General features: G+C 34.4%; 1 protein-coding gene across 2 annotated transcripts; it reads left to right on the forward strand.

The window, feature by feature from the left end:
- Nucleotides 1–20: 20 nt before the first annotated feature.
- On the forward strand, nt 21–17,069 carry LOC124168903 (arf-GAP with dual PH domain-containing protein 1-like). 2 transcript variants are annotated; one of them, XM_046547279.1, is made up of 8 exons: nt 21–198; nt 577–704; nt 1,031–1,128; nt 1,282–1,477; nt 2,788–3,108; nt 5,216–5,350; nt 6,500–6,746; nt 9,143–17,069. In XM_046547279.1, exons 1-8 carry the CDS (start codon nt 117–119, stop codon nt 9,202–9,204), a joined length of 1,269 nt encoding a protein of 422 aa, XP_046403235.1. In that variant the 5' UTR covers nt 21–116; the 3' UTR covers nt 9,205–17,069. The 2 variants fall into 2 exon arrangements, with proteins under 2 accessions (XP_046403235.1, XP_046403238.1); XM_046547282.1 differs by lacking the exon at nt 2,788–3,108.
- The last annotated feature ends 5,995 nt before the right edge of the window (nt 17,070–23,064 follow it).

A 23,064-nucleotide genomic window follows, 5' to 3' on the forward strand; every position in this document is an offset into this window, starting at 1 on the left:
AACCGCTGGAAACAGTTGAATTCCAAGAAAAGGGTGGACGTCAAGGAAATGAAACTGACAGGAACATTACAGCTATCGCGGAATTCCCCACTGCTTTCTTAGTTATCCATGAGAGAATGGCCGACAGGAACGAAAAAATTCTATTGGGACTAGTCAAAAATATTGGAAACAATGTTTGCGCCGACTGCAGAGGTCCAGGTAGGCCAGTTTCGCTTAAAGAATTAGCCAGTGTTTTGGTAGTGTGAGCATTGTTTTTGTTTGTTTATCCTTTCTCTTTATTATGTAAATTAGACTTATGGTCATTATAAGATATCAGTCGTAAATTCTGTTTTTCATTTGCCACAATCGCTGCTGTGTCTGCCTATGATTGAGCTATGCTTGTATTTTTGCTTTGAAGTGCTTCTTGCCTCTGTTAACGAAAAGTACATCACAAGCCTTTTCAAGAACACATATCTGGGAATAACATGAATTTATGTGTATGGATTAACAACTTAATGGACCGTTGGCTACATGCCGTTGTAAAAGCTGTAGGAAGATTGTCATATTATGTTATTTTTAATGAATTTATCTTTCCAGATCCGGAATGGGCTTCATATAACATAGGGATATTCATATGTACGAGATGTGCAGGAATACATCGAGGACTAGGTGCTCATGTTTCAAAAGTGAAGCATTTAAAACTTGATCGATGGGAGGATTCACAGGTATAGTTAACTTGAAATTGACATTTATATTGACCACTTAATATCATACCATCTCAAGGTGTACTCCTATTTGTAGGTTTTTGATGCCTTTTTGTTTACCTTTTTGCCATACATATCGTCAGAAGCTCATTATTTTGTAAAGTATGCTTGCGTTTGTTGTTTGCTGAGCAGTTAAGATAACCATGTAAAAACTTATTGTTAGTATCACGAAAAAATTGTATTTGCATGCGCTTATCTAAGAGCTAAAGTTACTTATGAAGGCTATTGTGTTTATTGTATCAGCATAAACTATCTCCGAGTTAAAAGTCGTAAATTGTTTATTTCAGGTTGAAAAAATTTCAAGCATTGGTAATTTAGCAGCTGCCGCTCATTATGAATTGAATGTGCCTGCATTTTATAGGAGACCCACTGCTAGTGATCCACAGTATGTAATTTTTGCCTACATTTTTTATTAACTGGCTTAAATAACGTGTACTAATATATTTGCTATTTATACATGTTGTTTTTTATGTAATGAAAGTATTAATCCTGCTATAACTCTTGTGTTGGGCTTAAATTAAAAATAATTGCTTTATAGTACATTATTAGAGCAGTGGATTCGGGCCAAGTATGAAAGGGAAGAATTTTGTCACCCAGAGAAGCCGCCTCCTCAGTATCTTCTGGGCACAATGGAAGGAATGTTGTGGAAGAGGGGCAAATCAGATTCTCGCTATCAGCCAAGGCGCTTTGTTTTGAATCAAATGGATGACACCCTTAAATACTTTGTCAAACAGGTAATTGGTGGAAACCTCTTTATTATATGGTGTATTGAATGTTATATAGGGGATCAGGTTTATTTTCATATCATGTGGGCTTGGAATTAAGTACCAGTGGTGCTGCTTTTTTATTAGAAAATTTAGTTTTGGCTTTTATAGTACAGCGCAGTGCTTGTTTAATCCATTCTGTAATGGTCATCAGTTTTCTGACACTCGATCAGTCATAATTGTTTACACTTTCCATTAATTAACATTTAGGAATGCGTGTACCGAAAGGATAGTCTTATCTATATATGTAAAATGATAATATGGTTCACATTTGTAGCAGCAATCACTTAATCTCGAATATTAGGCCCAAAGTGTGAGTTTTTCCACACCTCACCACCAGCAGCAATGGTCAACTCCAAAAGCACTAAATTTGAAAATTTGGGCACTTTGAATTTTTTAATCGGACATTAATTTTAAAATATTTATAAGTTCATAAGTTGGTTGTTCATAGTTGGATGCTCGTAAGTTGAGGCTTTACAGTACTGAAAGTTGTTTTTCTTGATTTATGTTGCTGAAAGTCGACTTATCTGTTTTGGGGGGTTTGGTTCCTGTCCTGCCATCACCAAGTCTGGATGGTTTGTATAAAAAATAGATGTAGTTTATTTCTTAATTAAACTTTGCTCATAGGGATTTTAGAATGATGACTTGCATATATCACTGGCTTTGACAGCTGTGTTTGCCTAATGAGAAGCCATTTCCTTGAAATTTTAATAAACTATTTAATCCTTATTGCTTGTGAGCTAATGCACTCACAGAAAAGGCAATGAACCTCTGTAACTCACCACTAAACGCTGGTAATGGGTAATAGCTTTTGAAACTAATTTCCAAGATCTCTTCCTTCAGGTATAAGTAGCTAGTTAAAATGTGCATGTACATGATGTCTTTTATATTTAATATATCTCTTATGATGTGCTTATATTGTTGCATTTATGATTAAAGTTAATATCTATGTTATTTCCTGATAATAACCTCTTTATTCTGTTGACTTCAACCTTCGTAGTTCGTTTGCTACTCATTTTTGCCTACTGAACTGAGGATTAATATCTTGCAATTATATTTAAGGCTTGGTAATTTTGCAGGCATGATTGATGTGTATTAAACTATTGTTTCATCAGCAATTAATGATCTTACCACATTAATCTGATCATATTTCTGTTTGTGCTACTTTTTTCTGAGTAAGTAATTCCACTACTGCCCCACAAAGTTGTATTGAATATCTTATTACGTATTTTTGTTCCTGTAGTCATCTACTAACTGAAAAAAAAACTATTTTCACTTAGAAAAAGGAACCAAAGACAATTTTGAGGATATCTGAAATCAGCATATCATTTGCTCCGGCCAAGATGGCTCATCCAAACTCATTCCAAATCAGCTACATGACTGACACCGCATCAGGACCATCGTCAGAGTCCGTCAAGAGTTCTCGATCGAGTAGTTCGAGCATGAACAATGCAGTACCTTATCAAATATCATCTGCCACTACGCGGCACATCTTTCTGCACCACGAAGATCCTAAAGTTGCCGTTGATTGGTACACAGCAATCCGAGGCATGCGCCTGAGGAGGATGCAGATTGCATACCCGGCTGAGTCAGAAGAAGAGGTAGGCCTGACGTGATTTCTTAATTCTATCGGCTATTTCTTCTGTCATTTTTGGGTAATTGGCTGAAGGCTCCTTTAAAGGAAGGGAAGGATGGAAACTCCAGCATGTAGGCATTGGGCCTAACCCAGTCTGTAATTTTTTATTGCATGATATATTTCTTGATTCAAATAAAAGTAAAAAAAATATCAGGGCCAAAGGGTTTAATCAATAAATGATATCTAGGTGTGTAAAAGGTCCTTTTTGCTTGTAATGGGAAGTTCATGTTTGATCAAGGTACGGAATGGGTAAATGATTTGACTGGGAGGCATTTGGATGTTTTCTTAAGGAAAAACTCTGCCATGAAGAGAATTTCTTCTTAATGATTGCACTCATTGATGGAAGACTTTCAATTGGATCTAAAGCTGATATTTGATCATTTCCAGTTTGTAGCAATTCTTGTCGACAACGCAAAAAACAAGGGGAGGCATGTAATTGTGAACAATAGTGAAAATGTCATGGTGGTTGGGTCATATGCCTCATTGCTCCCAATTTTTCTTCATGAGGACCTATCCAGGACAGCTGTGTTAGCTAGTTATGTGTTATTTTTATTTGTGAAATAATAGTTAATACTTCAAGTTCAGGTGTCCGATATTAATGCTCTATGGAAATTTTTCTGCTCTTTTTTTGATAAATGATGCACGGCTGTAATAATGTAAACATTCTTCTGAAGCTGTCTGCTTACAGTCAGTCTGATATACAGTAACTATTTGTTAATGTATTTCCTTACAAAGTTAAAATTGTACTAGCGATATACTATTCGTTTGAATTTTCTGGGTCTGCACAATTAGTCTTTCATATTCTAGGTCAAAATATGTACTTTTTATTGACCATCGAGCCTCTTTCTCTTCTATAAAAAATATTCCCTATTTTAAAAATTTAGTAGGTTTTAGATTTAAAAATTTAAAACCTACTGAGTAGTTTATTGATAAATACACTGCTGAAATCCTTAAATCAAGAGAATTTTATGTGTTGTTAGGAAAGGAAGACTGGAATACTTGAAATTTCAGATAAAAGTCAAAGATATACATATCTATGTCTGTAAGGATATACTTAGGGTGTCTGACCTGCATTATAACTTCAAATTTTAAATGGCTGTCCTAGAGCATAATTAACCAGTTGGAAACCTGTGAAACATTCATTACATATTTAAATATATATGTAATTAGAAGATTTAAAAAAAAAATCAGGCCTCACCTTTCCACAAATGAGGCATTTAATATTTCATGCCATGCTTCCCTGGGTAAACTTCTGCAGATGGATGTGCACATCTCTCTGGAGTGACATCAGAACATCCTAGTGGTGGTCATGCTATTTAGGTTATTGAATGGGAAGGGTTATTTATTTGTGCTGGGAAGAGTTGTGTATATTTTTTGAAATAGGGTAGTTTCCTTCATCGAAGAAAGCAAAATGCACTGATTGTGATCCGTTACCCACCATTAGTATATTCATAATTTGCAAATTATTTGGTTTTAGAAATCCCAGTTGGGACCAATGTTAATGGTCAATTTTAACCTTATTTAAAAAAGGCCAGATTGGCGCCCATGCGATGCCACTCCACGTGACGTCACAGGGACCTAGTTTCTATATGAGTAGATAGGAGTTTTACATCGTCTGAGATTACCAATGCATGCCTGAGGCACAGAGCTCAGGAAAACATCTCTTAATAATCACCTATTAAAATTGTGTAAGATCGGAAAGTTTCCTTTGTTTGATAGGGTATTAATAATCCTTAATTAAGCCAAGCACTACCTGCTAGCAGGGTACTCTGTTACCTGCTAGCAGCCTGCATCGTACTGGCGCTCATAGCCTCGCACCAAGGTGGCCTCACACAGCAACAGCTGGAACTAGAATGACGTCACACAGGCTTTTCCCGGCATTCATACTTTTCCTTCGTGCTTTCGCTCACTTGAAAATTTTCACTTTTCATTTAATCGCGAATAATAGATGTCTTCACTTAAAAAATTAAAACTGTGATATACATACTACAGGAGTAATAAACTTTCGATTTAGGCAATAAAATAATAATAGGAAACCACCCTATTGAGTCTTACTGTTATATTCCTAACAGTTGGTGAAATGGTTACCGAAGGACTTTGCCCGTGAAGGATGGCTTTGGAAAACAGGACCACGGCCTTCTGATTCATACAAGAAGCGCTGGTTTACCCTGGACAACAGAAAGTTGATGTACCACGTTGAGCCTGTGGTATGTTCAATTTGGAAAACTTTGTATGAGTTATGTATTAGTCCTAGAAAGTTAATCATAAAATTATTCAGGTAATGTTTAATTTAGTCTAACATTCTGTATAGAAATGGGTTTTGTGGAATTCTATTGAAAATGGACGTAAATTAGTGGTTGAAATTGCCCTCATGTGATTTTTTTAAGATTCTTGGCCATTACTAATTTGACCTTGGGCAAGAAAGTCACAGGAAATGTATGGTAACAGGTAGGATTTTTATGGAAGATTAGAAAAATATGTATTATATGTAGTTGCATGTGCTGGAGCTATGTTTTTGCTGGCAAAGCATCATGGATGGCATGAGGGCGAGGTCACACTAAGTGCGTCACTGTATCACACAACAGTTGTCTCTTGGACAACATGTGTACGGTGCGATAGCATGGTGTGGCATTTGAAAATATAGTTTTTGATGTGGTGACATGATTCGACGTATACTTGTGAATTACTTTTCCACATCCATGATTATGCTGTTGTGTAACAAGCGGCTGCAGATATGTTCCTCTTGTAAAACAGTGCTCAACCCTCTAGGTGAAGCAGGCCAATTTATCACTTTTTGAATCTCTGGCAAAAGGTTTGACGGGCTGAAAAATATCTGAAAATATTGGTTAATTTTACTGAAATAATTTCATTTAATCTTCAGACTGTTTGAAATTTGTCCAAGCTTTTTTTGTTAATTTTCATTAAATTGTTATACAAACCTGCTTATGAATTCATAGTAAAATAGCTTCATAATTTTGTTTTTCCTAAGGTGCTACTTTTTGTTAAATTGTCCTCAGAGTATCTTTCAAGGACCCAAGGAACGAGGTTAGAAATAAGAGTGATAAGGAACATGTTCCTAATTCATTTCATACTTCAGTCATACATCAATGTCAGTGGGAAATCAGCTGTGATATTGTAACTCATCCTATGTAAACAGCTGGCGTTCTAACACCCCCTGCTACGCACCTTTTTAGGTGACTTGCCGGCTAGTAATTAGGTGTAGATGTAAAGAATGAGTTTATAGATTTTGTTGCCATATTAAAGTGTTTTAAGTAATCTTATTTCCAATGGTATGATAGCTGTTCATAAACTCCAATGTAATGTTCATGGCATGATCAAGATTAATTTCTTTGCAGGATTCTCGGCCAAAGGGAGAAATATTCTTGGGTGAAAAGGATGATGGGTACTCGGTGAGTGAGGGTCGGAGTCAAGGCATTTGCCCAGCTGGAGGTGGACCAGGAGGAGTTGGAGGTTTCCCATTCTCTGTGGTTACTCCGGACAGGACCTTTAACCTCTCGTCAACGAGTGCAGAAGACCGTGAAGCATGGATCAAAGTTCTGCAGGCTGTCATCGACACACCGGTGAACCCAAGGGACAATTCATGTAAGTTTTTGCAATATGTTATACAGTAGATTCCGTTTAATGGGTCCACCGGTTACTTGGGGCAGCCGCTTAATTGGGGCAGATTTTGAAGAACAGAACCCAATAGAGGAATATCCCAGAGTATTCTCCGCTTAATTGGGACAGCATGCCGCTTTATTGGGCCATGAGTCGGCGAGATAGACCCTAAACTCGCGACGAAATTAAAATTTTTTGTTTTCAGAATACTATTTTTTTATATTTTCCTCCTTTGATTTACTCTTATTTTTCACAAATGTTCCTACTCTTGCCCTATTTTGAAAGCTCTTTTTGTTATAGTATCCGCAAGAGGATAGGACTTTTCTTTAATAGGACTTAGTAAAAGACATTCATTCAGCGTCGCCCGTGGCTGTGAAAAATATTTTTAACAAAAATGTTATGATTCTTAAAAATGATAATAAATTAACTAAAATCGCTGATGTATTAATCAAATTAATAGCTTAGTAAACTTATGTTGCATTATAAAAATTCTTTAGTCTTCTTTCTACCATTTCAAAGTTTTTTATGCCCATATAGGAGAGAGTTCGCCTAATCGGGGCAGCCGCTTAATTGGGGCAAAGTGCACAAGTCCCGATGTGTCCCAATTAACTGCAATCTACTGTACTTTGCAATAGGATTATGGTGTGCAGTCAACTCTTGATAATGCAAAGTCATTGGGATTGAAACATCGGCGCTTCGTGGTATCAAAATTTGGAGTTCTTAACCCTTAACCTGCTCCCATTGTCTATAAGCGATTGTCTTTGCAGACTGCTCCCATCGTCCATTGACTATTTTCATTTATTAATATATTTTGAAATTATTTTTCGCATAATTGTAATACACGTTCTTAAGCTCATAATTTGAAGTAAAATCAGCAGAAAATTGGTCAATTAAATATTTTTGAAACATTTTTTCCTTTAGTAAAAAGTTATAATTAATAAAATTATGCAATAATAAAAAAAATATCATTTTTTTGTGCCTGTGGGGAACTCTATTTCAGCTTATTTGCGCAGTTAAAGGGTTAAAGACTTTTTAGTAAATCGCAAATTATGACCATGTTTATTTTTTTTGCTAACTTCTTTTGTCTTTAGAAAATCATTTGAGAACAATTTGAATGTTAGTTGAGGGAGAAATCATTTAAAATGCTTTTTTGTGAAGATTTTATGTCATAATTTATTGTATGGCATTTCACGGAACATGTTGTTAGATATCTACGATGGTCGCGTTGACTAAATTCCCACATCATTTTGTAATGGAAACATAATAAAATGGAAAGAAGAAGAACTTGTCTTTCCATGATAATACATTGAGTCATATTTTCATAATAAGGTTAGGGATGTGTGAGTTTTACTTTTTGATCTCAAATTGAGCGTTGAGTCAAGTTTTAATTAATGGCAAGTATTGTAAGTTGTACTACTCTTGTCAACAAAAAGAAAAATTATTAATCAGAGAGAGAACATAGACGTGGCCCAGGTTTAAACTTATACTGGCTTTCCTTCAGGGCATGAATCATGGTGGCTACTGGCATCTGATATTTTAATTTCCCTGACTTCTCCCTGAATGATTTACTATTTTCCCTTGCCAATGGATCACTGAAAGGAACTATTAATGGAATTTTATATTGCAGGGTAATAAAATTTTCCTCAACATTTTGAAAAATACTGTCAAAATGAACGCTCTCAATTCCAAAAATATTTCATGATGTAAAAATGAATATTTTATTTATTTATTTTTTATTTATTTATTTATCACATCCCCCGTAAACAGCACATAACGGCCTTTTACAACGAGGGTTTCCAATATGAACAAAGTACAACACAAACATCCATGCCCTGGATAGGGACCTCCTACCCAGGCGGGATTCGAACCCACGACCTACGGTTTGGCAGGCGAGGACTTTACCCCACCGCCACCGAGGCCGGCTAAATTAAAGTATTTATAGGAATAATTAAAATAATTAAAGTCATTCGCATTATACGAAAGGTTAATAAATATTTAACCCTAAATTATTCTCGAAAAAAGTGTGAGGAAAATGAAAAAAAATATTTAAAATTCCATCATCTCCTTGTCAGTTACATGGATTCCCCAACCATTCTGCAACTTTTCCAGAAATTCAAAATTCCCTGGAAGTCCCAGATAAAGGCAGATGGATGTCTAGATGGATATTTCCTCTCGATACCAGCCATATATGTATAATAAGTGCATAATTATCTATGCATAAGAACTCATCATCATCTGTACCACAAACTTCTTAGCAGTAAAAAATATTTTACTTGTCACAAAAAGTTTGTTATTGAGAAATTTAACTCTATAGCCCAATTAAGGCACAAGCATTGAGAGTAAGAATAGTCTATCTAATTGTTAATGTTTTTTCTTTTCAGTGGCTGCTAAACTTTGCCGCAAAAGGGTGTCGGGGAGTATGAACCTGTTCAACTCTAGATGATATTTAAAGCCATTCTCATAAGGGTTGGCTTGATATTCCACCCACCAAGAAATCGTTAACCGTGAGTTATGAAAAATAAGCTCTCCAAAGTCATCATTGTTTATGTAAGTCAAAACGCATCCCCTTTGTCAATCTGTAATGGAGCGTTAGTGGTCATCATCAAGCTGCTGTTTTTACTGTGCTGAAAGATATTCCTTGAAGTATCATTTTATGATTGTTGTTTTTGTTTTTACTATTTTGTATATATAGATATTCTATAGACCTTTTGGTATTTGGATGTCTATTTTGAATATTTGGATCACCAGGAGATTATGGAACTATAAAAAAATTATAGGTGCCATTTGGCATAATTAATATTTTGGTGTTTTTTCTCTATGTGCCATACATGTTTTCAAGAATAACTTGTTTTTTTATCTTTCTATTGTTGTGGGTGATATTATAAAATTTTAATGATAATTACTCATGATTGGTAATCTATTTATCTATAATAAAACGGTGATTCAAGACTTCATATTTGATTCCTCATATTTGCTGTCTGTCGGCCAATCCAACAGGCTTTGGTATCTGTCATTGAACTGACTCTGGTTGATTCATTATTCATAATGTCAATCTATGCTTCTTTGCATTCCTTAATTTTATCATCTTTAAAGTGCAGTCTTAAAACATTTTATCATAATTTATTCCTCGTATGTGTTAATGTTTCAATAATTTACTCTTACCAAATTGAATAATTACGAGTACTTGCCATTTTAAATTTTCATTCAGAATAGACTTTATAATAGTAAGTTGATTTTATTACATCCAAAAACCTAGTTCAGCCAGCATGCAATACCATATACCTATCAAAATAAATCTGTAAATAGAATGCATTCGTGAAATATACCTGTTGGCTGAAAATTTTTCCTTCTCATGTGAATTATGCTAGAGATTAAAAATTACAGAAAATTTTCCATATGTACGTTAATTTCACTTTAGGACTCTTTTAAAACATTTCGTCTTCAGGATAATACAAATATCTATGTTCTTCTATGAATTTGGAAACTTTCAATTGTTCTCATTACTTGTTTTGTTCACATTATTAACATGATTTCTGAATTTACTTTATCTTTTTGAGATTGCATTTTAAAGATAATATTTTTCCTCAAATCACTGTGTGGATACAGTTCAAAGCCTGTATTGGTCCCAAAATGGTGGAAAAATGTATCATTTTATGATGGGAACAGTGGCTAAGTATGGGAAATAAGTCTTAATGTGAAGACTGGAAGAGGTAATAGCTCTTCAAATGTAGGTGCTTGCAAGTAAAGCTGTTTCTCTTTGCGAGGTATTTGATAAGATTTTAATAGATGTTACATGTTCTCTCAGATAAGTGTTAGTAATAATGTAGTATTAAAGGAGAGCTGATAGCAAGTTAACCGTATAACATTGAAACTGAATGTGATGAAATCAACTCCTTTAATTTTTAGACCATGTATAAAGAAAACCTTCTTATTAATCCTGATATTATTGAGACTTGAAGAAAGTGTGCTGTATATTCAGCCTAGCTTTTAAGAATATTGCATAATTTTTTATGCGAACAGTGTAAATTTTTAATGGTCAATTTTGTAATTTTTTCAAACGACTTTTGTATGAATAAGTTTTGTCTTTTTGAAAGTTTTCCTCTTGGGATTATCTTCTAATCATTTTGAATAGTATACTATACATTTTTATCGATCTTATATTCATATTGGAAGCATTTTTGACCTCTAATATTTCTTGAAACTCCATGACAATTAATTATTCGTCTGAAATATTTTATACGAAGACCTTATCAATGAAATTCAGTGCCCATTTCTTGAATATTTGAGCTGGTTTTAAATTTCTAATGCCTTATTGGATGGATTAGTTGCTTATTTGTGTTGAAAATGTGCAGCCACCTCTGTTCGAAATTCTAGGTGTTATGGAGAAGTTATTTACCATAGTTGACGGCATATAAGACGCACCCTCATTTCTGTGTGGCAGGAAGAAATATCTCGAGAAAAAACTTAAGTGCGAAGGCATGGCATCCCAGCAGCTTAAGCTAGTTCTTTTTAGATCTTTTACTATCGCATAAATGGAAGCAAATTATCGAACGATATCTTGCTCCCAACTCCTTAGATTTCGCAGAAGCGAGCAATATGTAAGATAATAAATAAGTGATAAATAGCATCAAACAGAAGCAATGAGCTTAATGATAACAACAGCAATTACAGCATTCTTCAATTGAATTATAAATACGTATTTATTTACAGTAATCTCTCGATTATACAAAGTTCGCAGGACCGGAAAATTGGCACTTCGTAATATTGAGTTTTGTAAGTTCAAACATTTTTAATAAGTCGCGAAAAAATGTTTGCTTTTGTTTCCCCCGCTCTTTTTTGTCTGTAGTGGCCTTTTTGAAATGTTTTTGGAGGTTATTCACAATATAATTCTTAGAAAATGCTTTTTGTTGTTGATTTTATGCTATGAAAGATCGTTAAATAATTATACCACAATTAACTTCCATGTTTGTAGTTCAATATCAACGATCTTAGCACTTAAGAAATTCCCGATCAGTTTAGAAAACGTAACCAAGTAATGAATTGCAAAGTTTATTAAAAGAATTTAATTTCATAAATCTGTATACATATATATTAAATATATAAGCCTGAAAAATAAGTTGGTGGTAAATAGACCCATATCTAATGGGAAGCTTATGCTCACGGAACTTACAAAAGAAGGTGTATAGCTCCTCTTCAACCTCTGTAAACTTGGCGCAGCCAGATTTTTTCTTTTCAAGGAAACACCGACCCGACTTTTTCTTGTAGTTTACTGCTATTTACGTCTTTATGTACCATAGGGTTTTTGCCGGGACCGCAATTTCACTTCGTATTATCAAAAACTTTGTACTATCCTGCATCGTATAGTCGAGAGTTTACTGTATTAGTAAATATAATGGAGTCAGCATTGAACATTAACCCATGGAGGTCGAAATATGAGACGGAGGTGATTTTTTTGAGCTTTTATTTAGGAAAAAAGGTGCGTCTTGTATTCCGTCACGTACAGGATACAAGCTCTTTTTTTCTCTTGTGATGAACAAATTTTATCTTTCTGGGATTTCTTACTTAAATTAAGCTCCATTTTTGAATTATGATGGTGACAACTTGGCATGTCTTAATGTGAATTTATAGCTATAAGTAGCTGGAAGTGGTTCAGACTATTTATCTTTATAATTTATCTAAGTAGAGTTCTATTAATTAATCATTAAAGATAAAAGCATTTTATAACACCTTTGTTTAGAAAAAATAATACATAGTTGGTTAAAATGGATGTATCCTTACAAGCATCATTGAAAGACCATTTTTTTAGATGATAAGAATGGTTTCACTGCCATAAATACTAATGTAATGAAGTTTATTTAAATTTAAGAGTTACTTTTTTAAATTTCCCTCATAGAAAGCATTTCACTTCCCTATCTTTTTCCTTCTTTGCTCTTACTGAAGTAAATGGAAGACTAAGAGACGATGTAGGTTTTTAATTTATCACCAATATAACCTAGCATGTCGTCTTTTTGTGTCCCATGGCATTTTGAAAACTTTTACGAATATTTCAATTTTGTGAATGCATTATAATGTTCAGATGAAATTCATGCACAAACATAAAAAAAATAGCTGTCACAGTCAGCGCTCAAATGTGACGAGTAAAATTTATGCATGTTTCTATGATAAATATCACACGCTGACTGTGGATGAAAAGTGTGATTGAAAATGTTGGCCCTGTAATTGCTGTGAGTAGATTAGAGAAAAAATTCTAAGTCCCTTGAGGTGCATTTCTTAAAAAATCCATGTGAAAATAATGAAGTGCTAAATGCATTGAATAAATAAAAAATGACGTTTCAGGAAATAGCATATATTACATGTTAAGATGTTGGATATTTGTACCGATAAATGTTTGCAACTCCATTTTACGTAAATACTGGTAAGAGCTTTCCCCTGAAAAATTTAATATTCTGTGTGCTTTTGGTGTAATATGCTGGTCTACATAGTGAAATTATGATCAATGGATCTATGATTAATGTGGGATAATCTATGTATTTTACATGGGAATTAATCATTCTATAGATTTAATTTGTTTGATGAAAATATGTGCTATGTGTAAGGGGTTGCTTTCCTTATAGGTCTTCCTTTTTAGCATGCAATACGCTGTATCGCATGTTTCTGACAGGATATATTGCACCAAAGCTCTCAAAATGCCAATTTTCTGTTGAATTTGAAACAGTATAATTTTTGGTTAGCACAAAATTTAATTTAAGTTGGAAAACTCCTTGACTGAAAAATTAAATGATATTGAGGTATAAATATATTTTAGAGCTTATATGGAAAGAAATTCACTATCGAATTCATGATATTCTCTGGGACAAAGATCTGCATTAAAATGAAATAGCAATAGTTTAGATTTATATGATTCTTGCATTTTAATCCTATTACTCCGCTAATGTATTGTAATTTTCTTATGAATTGCCACATAATTATGATTGCAAGCCAATATGTTATGAGGGAGTGTTGATCATTTGCAGTTTTTACATATTTCCTTCCTTGATTAATTATTAATAATTTTTCAAAACCATCATTAAAGTACAAAGTATCTTTAGCTCCACAAATAGTTCATATCTACCATTATTCACAATTGTGGGGATAATTCCATTTTATTCCATTTCATAATTTCTTTAATACTTATGTGTTCATGAGAATTGCCATGACATATTACTTGATGAGTAGAAGTTAGGGCATATTTTAGTCAGGCCTAATTATTTTGTATATACTTTTTAATCAAAGTTCTAAGAATTATTTACTAGGAGTTATGAATTCTGAGTTGGGTAGGGCCTTTTTTTTAACTTTGTTTACAAAATTATAGTCACCAGCCATTTTGAAAAGATTCAGTTTCCATGACAAGAATGTATTACATTCTTTTATTTATGTACAACGTAAGTTATAAATCATTTGAAGTATTTTAATGAACTCAGTGTACACATTGCTTAGTTTTGTTTCATTTGATTAAGATATAAACCATATCATATGTTATATAAAGTATTAACCTTCATTCTGTTATCATTTGTTGATCATTTTTACTTAAAATGCTGTAGAAGAAATCCTTGATCACTTTTACTTTCAATTTGGGTTAAAATGGTAGTATGTAGTCAGTGATAGTATGTGCTATGGAATATGCAATTATCAAACAGTTTCTGGTGCATGGAATTTAATGCACAATTTCCAATTGAAGCCTATTTTTAACATCCATAATGTTGTGTACGCTAAATAATATGCTTCTGAAATCAATACGCACACAATTTTTGCCTAGTGGGTTGGAAAATTTACTTCAAATAATCAGATTAATAATTTCCTCTTGAATTTTTTTAGCATGTTTTTATACAAGGTGATATATCTATATGCTTGGAAAAAATGAGCTTTGAAGATTATTATACTAATGGTACATAGCAAACTGTGTGAATTGATAATTAATGTCAGATAGTATGATTATTTTCTACTGACTCAGTGAAAAGGCTTGGCACCTGTTTATTGAATCCGGTAGCACATAAATTTTATCAAATTAACTACATATTAATCAGTTCAACAAATGAACGTGACTAGTGCAACTCATCCATAGCGCTGACTGTATGTGGAAAATTAATTTTGTGTTAAGTTACGTTTAATTTTGGCTTAATTGAAGTAAAATTTTATGGAAAGAAATTGGATCTGTTGATATTGCTTGCTATTTTATTTAGTTTCACTGTTTTCTGTGCAATTTGGAAAATATTTGTTTCTTACAAGAAAAATTATGGATTATTTTTTGCCAAATCCCATATTATTGTTGCTATTCACCCTTTTTACGTTATTCATGATTATTGCTTGGATGCTTGTTGCACTTTCAATTCAAAATTGCCAGCCGGGCTGGAAAATATTTCATGAAATTTTGATAAATATATATTTTTACAGTCCTGTGGTGACTGCGTAGGACTTTGTCAATTTGAAAATTTTTTAACCTTTAAGAGAAGAGTCTATGCTGTCCTATAAATGAGGACCAAGTCCATTTCCTGAAGGCTGTTAATGTATGTTAGACTTTTGAGATGTGTATACTGCGTCGCTTGATGTAGGTAATTCCTGTGGTGTGGCCTACCCATAGCATTTACCACAGAAATTGTGATTCTTGTATGAAATATTTAGAATGGGAAGGTGATAAATTATCTCTACCCAGTTCATCAAAAATATTGCACCTACTTTTTGTACCAGATTTTTAAATGAAGATGTAACTTCCCCTATGCATAGTAAGTCTATAAGTTTATGTGGGGACTGCCAAAATTCCAATTCCACTGTGATGCTCTGATCTGTGTACACGCCTAAGTACTGCCCAAATTACTAATATGTAGGTAGATCACTGTATGCATAGTAACTTGCAGAGTTGCTTCATAATGGAAATGATGAATTTAGATATTTAATCGTTTCACGTAAAAATGAAATAATTGATCTACAGTGTATGAAATACTACATTTCTATATATTCTGCAGTGTTTATTTATGTGAAAACTCAGAATCTATGCCCATTATTTCCATTATTGGTATTTTTTTTTCAAACCTCCGGGTCCTTCATCTGGCAGAATGTGGAAGTTAATGTTAAAATGTTTTTATGTGGCCCTCTTGATGGAAGTCCAAAAAATCAATGTTATATGTATGCAATTGATTTTCAGCCTTGATACATGCACTTCAAGTGTGTGCCTAACATGGCATTACCGAAATTAATGGATAAGTATGCTTTTGAAAACTGTGGTTCCTTCAGAGGGCAGTTTTGGGAGCATGTAGTTGAATGCTTTCAGATGGTCTCTTGACGAATTGATGATAATGGATGCAAGTTGAGAGATTTGAGGTAAATTCATGTAATTATGTATTGTTAAATATGTAATAGCCCATGCATGTATTTTAGGGGTTATGAATATTTAATTTTGTTGATGATTGTCTTCCCATATGCTCCAAATATAATGGGTAAGCTGCACCAAAGATGTTATGTAATGTATACCATAACGTTATAAAGTTGAGTAAATGTATATTTTTTATGTTTACTTGGTTAGATATATTTTAGAATTTTAAGAGTAATCTATACCAAATTTAGTAGTGTTAAGACAGATCTGCTGATATATGTTTTATTACAATTTTTTAGGACATATTCACGTGTATGTTATTGTCTTGTAAGTGTCTCCAAAAGATGTTAAGTGTTAGCAGGTACTACAGGCTACTGCAATTCTATGTTTGTCATTCCTTGGTAAAATTATTACAGACTGTATACTGTAAAATGACGTAAGCATTCTCTCTCACCAATAACATTAATTATTTATGAGATTTTCACAGTGAATCTTTCCCAAACTAAACATTTAGCAATCGATGTTCCTAAGCTATTTACACATGTGTAGAAGCTGCCTTGATTCATCTGAAGAGACTAAATTTTGAGTTCCTTAAAGAGATTAACTGCATTTAAAACTTTCCGGTCTATTGAAAACTATGGATGTTTACCAATCTTTGATGTTGAATATATGTCGTAAAGTTATAAAAATCACAGATTATTTATGTACTCATTGTAGTCATTTTCAGCTTTTCTGTTGTCTAGTGTATATTGTTTATTTCAATGTATATACATACTTAGTTTATAGCCATTATACGAAGTTACCGTTCATGCTCAAATTGTTTTAAGTCAAATGGAAACCTTTGTTTCAATTATCAATTTCATTGTGGAAAATGGCAATTTTGCTATAATTAACTCCAAATGCTTCATGACAATTATCTATACAAATAATATAATTTTAAATATTTCGGTTATGTTTTGTAATCAAATGATAAAAATTATGTTGAATAAAAACTTTCTTTTTAATGAGTATTTATAATTTATTCCTATTTTACTCATGATTGTGTTTATGAGATTACACTTGCTGAAATTTGTGAGTGTGTGAAGGTTATGCGAAGCATATACATTTACTTCTGAGAATGTTGTGGTGAAGGCATAGACAACATTTAACATGCAGTGAAACTTCAATTATCCCTCCTAATTATATGGAAAACCTAAATGGAGAGTAAAAAGAAATTAGAAATAATCCTTTAATGAACATTTTATGTGATAGTTTTCTTTTAGTAAATGTTTTCTCAGCATACTTTGTGACCACTCCATTAAATAGAAGTTGTTAGGAAGTGTGGAGGGATAGATAACCCAGAATAGTGGAGGCTGGTGAAGGGAGAGAAGGGTAGTGTTATTAAGCACTAGACCTATGCTTTTTAGAATTTTATGATGGCGACATATAATTGTAATTTCTGTGGCACTCTGGCATCTGCACTGATGCTCTAAAGTGAGAATTTTTCTCTGACAACTGAAATTTAAGCTCCAAGATTTTAATAAGTGCTTAACAAAGACTAAAAATTGGGTATGCGGTCTTTTATTTAGTAATTTTTTAGAGATTTACTGCCTTATTTTTGAATGTTGTCAGTGGTAGACTAATTGCCAGTGGTGCACAAGTCAAGGGAGTCAGGCTTGGGAAACGATAGGCAAATAATCCACCGAATGCTTGTGCAGACGATGAATAATCAAGGCTTGACTACATTGTTTGTAGATTAGCCATGTCTGATGGGTGAGAGTAGAGCTAACCCTGGACAAATATGTGACAAAAAGTCCACTACAATAAGCAAGGGTGATGCATTATTGGCAGATGAGATATGACCCCGGGCAAGATGACTTTTGACACGGGAGAGATTATTGTTCTGAGTGTTGTTGAACATTTTTAAATCGATATAAACAGAAAACAATAAATAATTGATATAAAATTTTAATGCATCATCATCATCATCATCACTGGTCAACAATCCTAGGATTGGTTTGACGCAGCTCTCCACTCAGTTCTATCAGCTAATTTTTTCACACCTACGTATTTCTTCTCTTTCACATCCTTCTTTACTTGTTCCATATATTTTGTTCGAGGTCTTCCTTTACCGTTCTTGCCGTCCACTTGTCCCTTGACGATTGTCTTCATCAGGCCATCATGTCTCAAGATGTGGCCTATAAGGTTGTTCCGTCTTCTTGTTAAGGTTTTCATGAGGCTTCTCTATATCACATTAAATAAAATATGCATTAAAAAACAAATGAGAGCTGAAATGATGCGTAATATGGCCAGCCAAGTTGTCCTGTCCCATCTTCTCATTTAGGAAGATCGCGATCGGTCACTTAATCGGTCAATCAATCACGGATCTTTGTTTTTCAGAACGGTTCAGGGTCATCACTGGCTCCTTCCTGTTAAATCGCCAATGACCCATCTTCCTGGAATAAAAATGCCTATTTTATTTAATGTGATATACATTTTAACGCCTTTCTCAAGGGAAAATTTTGCTTGTTTGAATGATTTTGAGTGGAAACCATTGTCCTGTAGTAGAAAATTCAAACGAAATTTTTATCAAAGTTCGAGCAACCGTTGCACTAACATGACTGGTACCTGTAACATTGCATGTAGACATCTGAGGAAGCGAAAGACGAGTCGCATCATCCTTGGGATATCGCACATATCATTTAGTTGAAAGTGTTGTTATCATGGGAGCCTGATGTTCAGGCCTCTTACAGTATTTGCCCAAATCTAACTTTATTGTCTTTGAAAATTCACCCTTTATTGATTAACTGGACCATTTCTTCATTTCTTATATCTTTTTAGTCTTTCCTAACCAACTCTAAAAATCTTCTTCTAATCAGCTGATTTCAGGGTTACTTTTGTGTAACTAATTAATACTCATGGTATAGAGCGTTCCACATTTAGTTGACAGTATGGGCTCTTATGGAGAATCGTTTCCCATGTTAATCTCCATAAGGCCAGGAGCGCGGTGTTGTCAATAACAGCACGAAAATTAATGTTGCGTTATGCACTGATTAAAAATTGCATTCTAATGTAGAAAGAGATGCTGCATTCATTGGTGCCAATAGTTTTTCAATAAAAATTATAACAAAAGCTATAAAAAACATTTCCTTAAATTTCCGTCAGGAACGTGTATTTTTTTACTTTATCTTCTTCTCGCAATATCTGCCTGACCGTTGTCTGTATTGAGTTGAATCTTCTGCACAAAATTCTTCACACTATTTTCTCTTTGAAGGTTTTCACCAATTGTACAAATTATGAGTTAAAATGTTGTTATGCCGACGTAACACCCTTTAGGACAAGAAAATGTTGATTTTTGCAAGGTAAAAAGTAGTCGCTTACTAACTTACGTTTCTTACGTCGTAGGTCCCTATATGCTGCGTATCAAATGTGGAGAAAACTACAAAGTTATTTTTGGTGAAAATATCATTAACTTACATCAATTCTGAAGCGAGTTACAAGGTTTTGATCTTAAGAAAAAATATTACGGCGCCGCTGGGCCGGGCTTCTTGCTTTTTCTTGCGCGCAGAGGGAAAATTCTCCGGCGGAAAAGGAGTGTTTTGTCAATGCATTCTATGAAATGTATTTATCTATTCGTTTGATATCCTAAACAGAGATAACTCATACGTCGTAACAGCAATGTTATTATCTGAATACATTGATACACGAAAGTAAGCAAGCGGCTTGGAAATAAGACGCTTTCGCCTTGGGTGTTTCGGTCCCACCGCATAAGCCAAGAAAGAAAATATCTCATAATCTGTGCGAAACACTACGCCTTCCAGTGCATGCCTTTTACAAAAGGGGCTTGGGTTTTTTCTCATCCAGTGCACGCCTTTTACAAAAGGGGGCTTGGGTTTTTTTTCTGAGTTCCTTTCATAGGGTACCAGAAAACCTGCACCAAAATCGTACCGTAGGGGGCCGGGGGAAGAATTTACGAAGGCGTTCAGTTTGTCATTGCATTTTTTTTGGAGTGAACAAGTGTTATGTAGTCTGCTGAATTTGAGAATTGTGAAGTGTGTTTTACACTTATCTCTGCTGTAACATGTCCAACCAATATATCCGATACAAAGAAGAGGAGAAAAGGTGAGAAGCTCATAAGCCGCCAAAGACAGTTGGTGCTCAAAGTCTTCTCGTATTTAAGGAAATCTCTCAGCATTAGTGAGGCCTTCCGAGAAGCTTCGAAGGCTACTGGGTGCTAGGAGACCACTATTTACAGAGTGAGAAAGGAAAGTTCCCGTGGTCCATTGGTGACTCCTTCAAAAACTAAAGAAATTAGACAGCCCTACAAAAATTCGAGAGCAGTAATTTCGACGATTTTGTGAGATCGGGAATAAGAAGGAAGGTACATGAATCTTTCGTGAAAAATATTCCTCCGACTTTAAAATCCATCTTAAAATCGGTAAATATGGATAGTATTCTCCCAGTTTACAAAAGGACAGCACTATATCGTCTTCTTTTGGACATAGGCTTCGTGTACGAACGCAGGCGGAAAAGAAGCATCCTTATCGAAAGGGATGATATTATTCGTTGGTGGCACAATTAATTATTTAAGGCAGCTAAAAAAATATCGTCGCGAACACAGGAGGAGTATATTCACAGGCGAAAGTTGGATTAATGTTGGGCAAATAGTGAACATTAGTATGCGAAACAAACAATTAGAAAACCCGCGTCAAGCTTTCCTTGCTGGACTACTGGCAGAGGGCCTCGATACTGGGCTTGGCCCATACTTCCCGAGGAGGACGGTTTGCTATTATACACGCAGGAACGGTAAATGGGTTCATAAAAGAAGCATTGCATGTGTTTCTGTACAAAAAGCACTCAATGGATGAGTATGAAGAAGTGGGTGGCGAGTGTTACGAGAGATGGTTTGAGCACTCACTTCTTGCAAACTTACCCGAAGGATCAATTATAGTGGTAGATAATGCCTCTTATTACTCAAGGAAATTGGAATCCTTGCCTACTACAAGGTGGAGGAAAGAGAACATTAAGGAAATTAGCTTCGAAGATGTCATCCTCTCATGAAAACTTGATTCTTGAAATTAGCTTCGAAGAAATCATCCTCTCATGAAAAGAGATCTTTAATTTACAATAAACCAAGTACGGGATATTTAAAAAAAATTAAAGATTGATGATGTCTTATACAACGTCGCCTCTCATGTAACACTAGCCAGAGCCAAAACAATAATGCATAATATGGAAGGAATAGAAATTTTGTCTCATTCAGGAGTGGCGATAATTTTTATTATCCTTCAATTTATTGTAATTTTTTCCATTACAGATTATTCATTATTCAGCTTGTGCATTGAATAAGTACATAATGAAATAACAAAAGACTTTTCCTTATATATTGCAGCAAAGGTATTGTAATTAACGCTAAAAAATTCCCCAATTTACGCCGTCTTTCGTGCGATCCCTAACTCCTTTTTGAACTAAACCATTTTGGTGCTCTATTATGTGTGGTTGCATACGCTGTTAGGATGCCTGCCGGCGGAGCGGAAGCTTGGCAACACTGTTATCCATAAGGCCCGTACTGTCAACTAAATGTGGAACGCTCTATAGAACATAGAATCTTGCGTTGTATTAGCGCTCAGAGCCTCGCCCCAAGGTCACCTCACAGGGCGGCAGCGGGAACCAGAACGACGTCACAGGGGAGTTTTCCCGGCACTTAACCGTCGCGTTTTCGCGCGCTTGACAATTTACACTTTTCATTTAATCACGAAAAATACATATCGTCATTTAAAAATCTATATTATATTTATACTACACGTGGTCATGTACAGTAAAAAAGTAAATTTTCAGGGACTATACTTTAAAACGAGTGAATACAGAATTTTATTAGAGATATTGTTAAAAAATTCAAGTCATGCTCCTTCAGCACCAACACACTTCTTATGACTAGTCGCGCTGAGTGAAAGTGAATTTTGTGTAGAATATGTTTTGAATAGAAGTGAATATGTCTTGATTTTTCTATAAATTATAGTAGCAATTATAAGATTCCTAAATTATCTTAATTCAAAATGCATACAGGAGTGCATCAGTTAATCAGAAACAGTGTGTATTTGTGTCTGGGAAAGTAACTCTTTAAACCTTTTACATACACAAATAACTTTGGTACCCTCCTTACATCCTTAGGTCACGTGGGTAGATTACTCAAATCCCAACAAGATTCCCCGTATAGGTGTTATATTTCAAAAACGTATTCCAAGAATATTCAGAAAATATATTCCAAAATGAAAAATTTGGAAAATTCATCACTGTGAACATTTGTTCTTATTTTTCTGTTAAATATTTTCTAAAATTTATACTCTCTATCTAGTTGCAAATCAAAATATTCACAGCACTGCATTATTTGATCAGGATGAGGGAGTATACTGGGTTACAGAAAGCTATGGCTATCCTAATTAGTAGATTAAATTTCCAAAGGTCGGAACCAAAGGTTGGTTCTGATAATTAGTCACGCATAATATAAGTTGTTGATGATAGGATATAATTCATTCACGAAAGATTTGTAGCGTTAAGTATGGGAGACATTCATTCCTAGATGGCACAGAATCCTCCGTATCTAATTCGTATGCAGATAGTATCCATTGACGAAAAGCGACGAAGCGGTAGTCAATGGATAGTATCTGCATACGAATTAGATACGGAGGATTCTGTGCCATCTGGGTTGTTTCAGCAAATGTTATAAAAAATTTGTTGTCCATGTTTGATTCCTAAATTCTTGGATAGGGAAATGCAAACAGCAGAGCAGTATCTAAACAAATACGTAGGGTATTTGTGTCTGAAGAACATAATGGCTTTGAAGTACAGTAAGTGGTCAAGCGGGGAAACGCACAGGGATACCCCTTTACACTTTTTCCTCGCCGTGTAGCCTAAAACATGGAAAATAAAACAGAAAGAAGAAATTAAAAAAAGAAATTTAAAAATTAAAATAGAATT

Source organism: Ischnura elegans, chromosome 12 (genome assembly GCF_921293095.1).
Source record: "Ischnura elegans chromosome 12, ioIscEleg1.1, whole genome shotgun sequence".
NCBI lineage: Eukaryota > Metazoa > Arthropoda > Insecta > Odonata > Coenagrionidae > Ischnura > Ischnura elegans.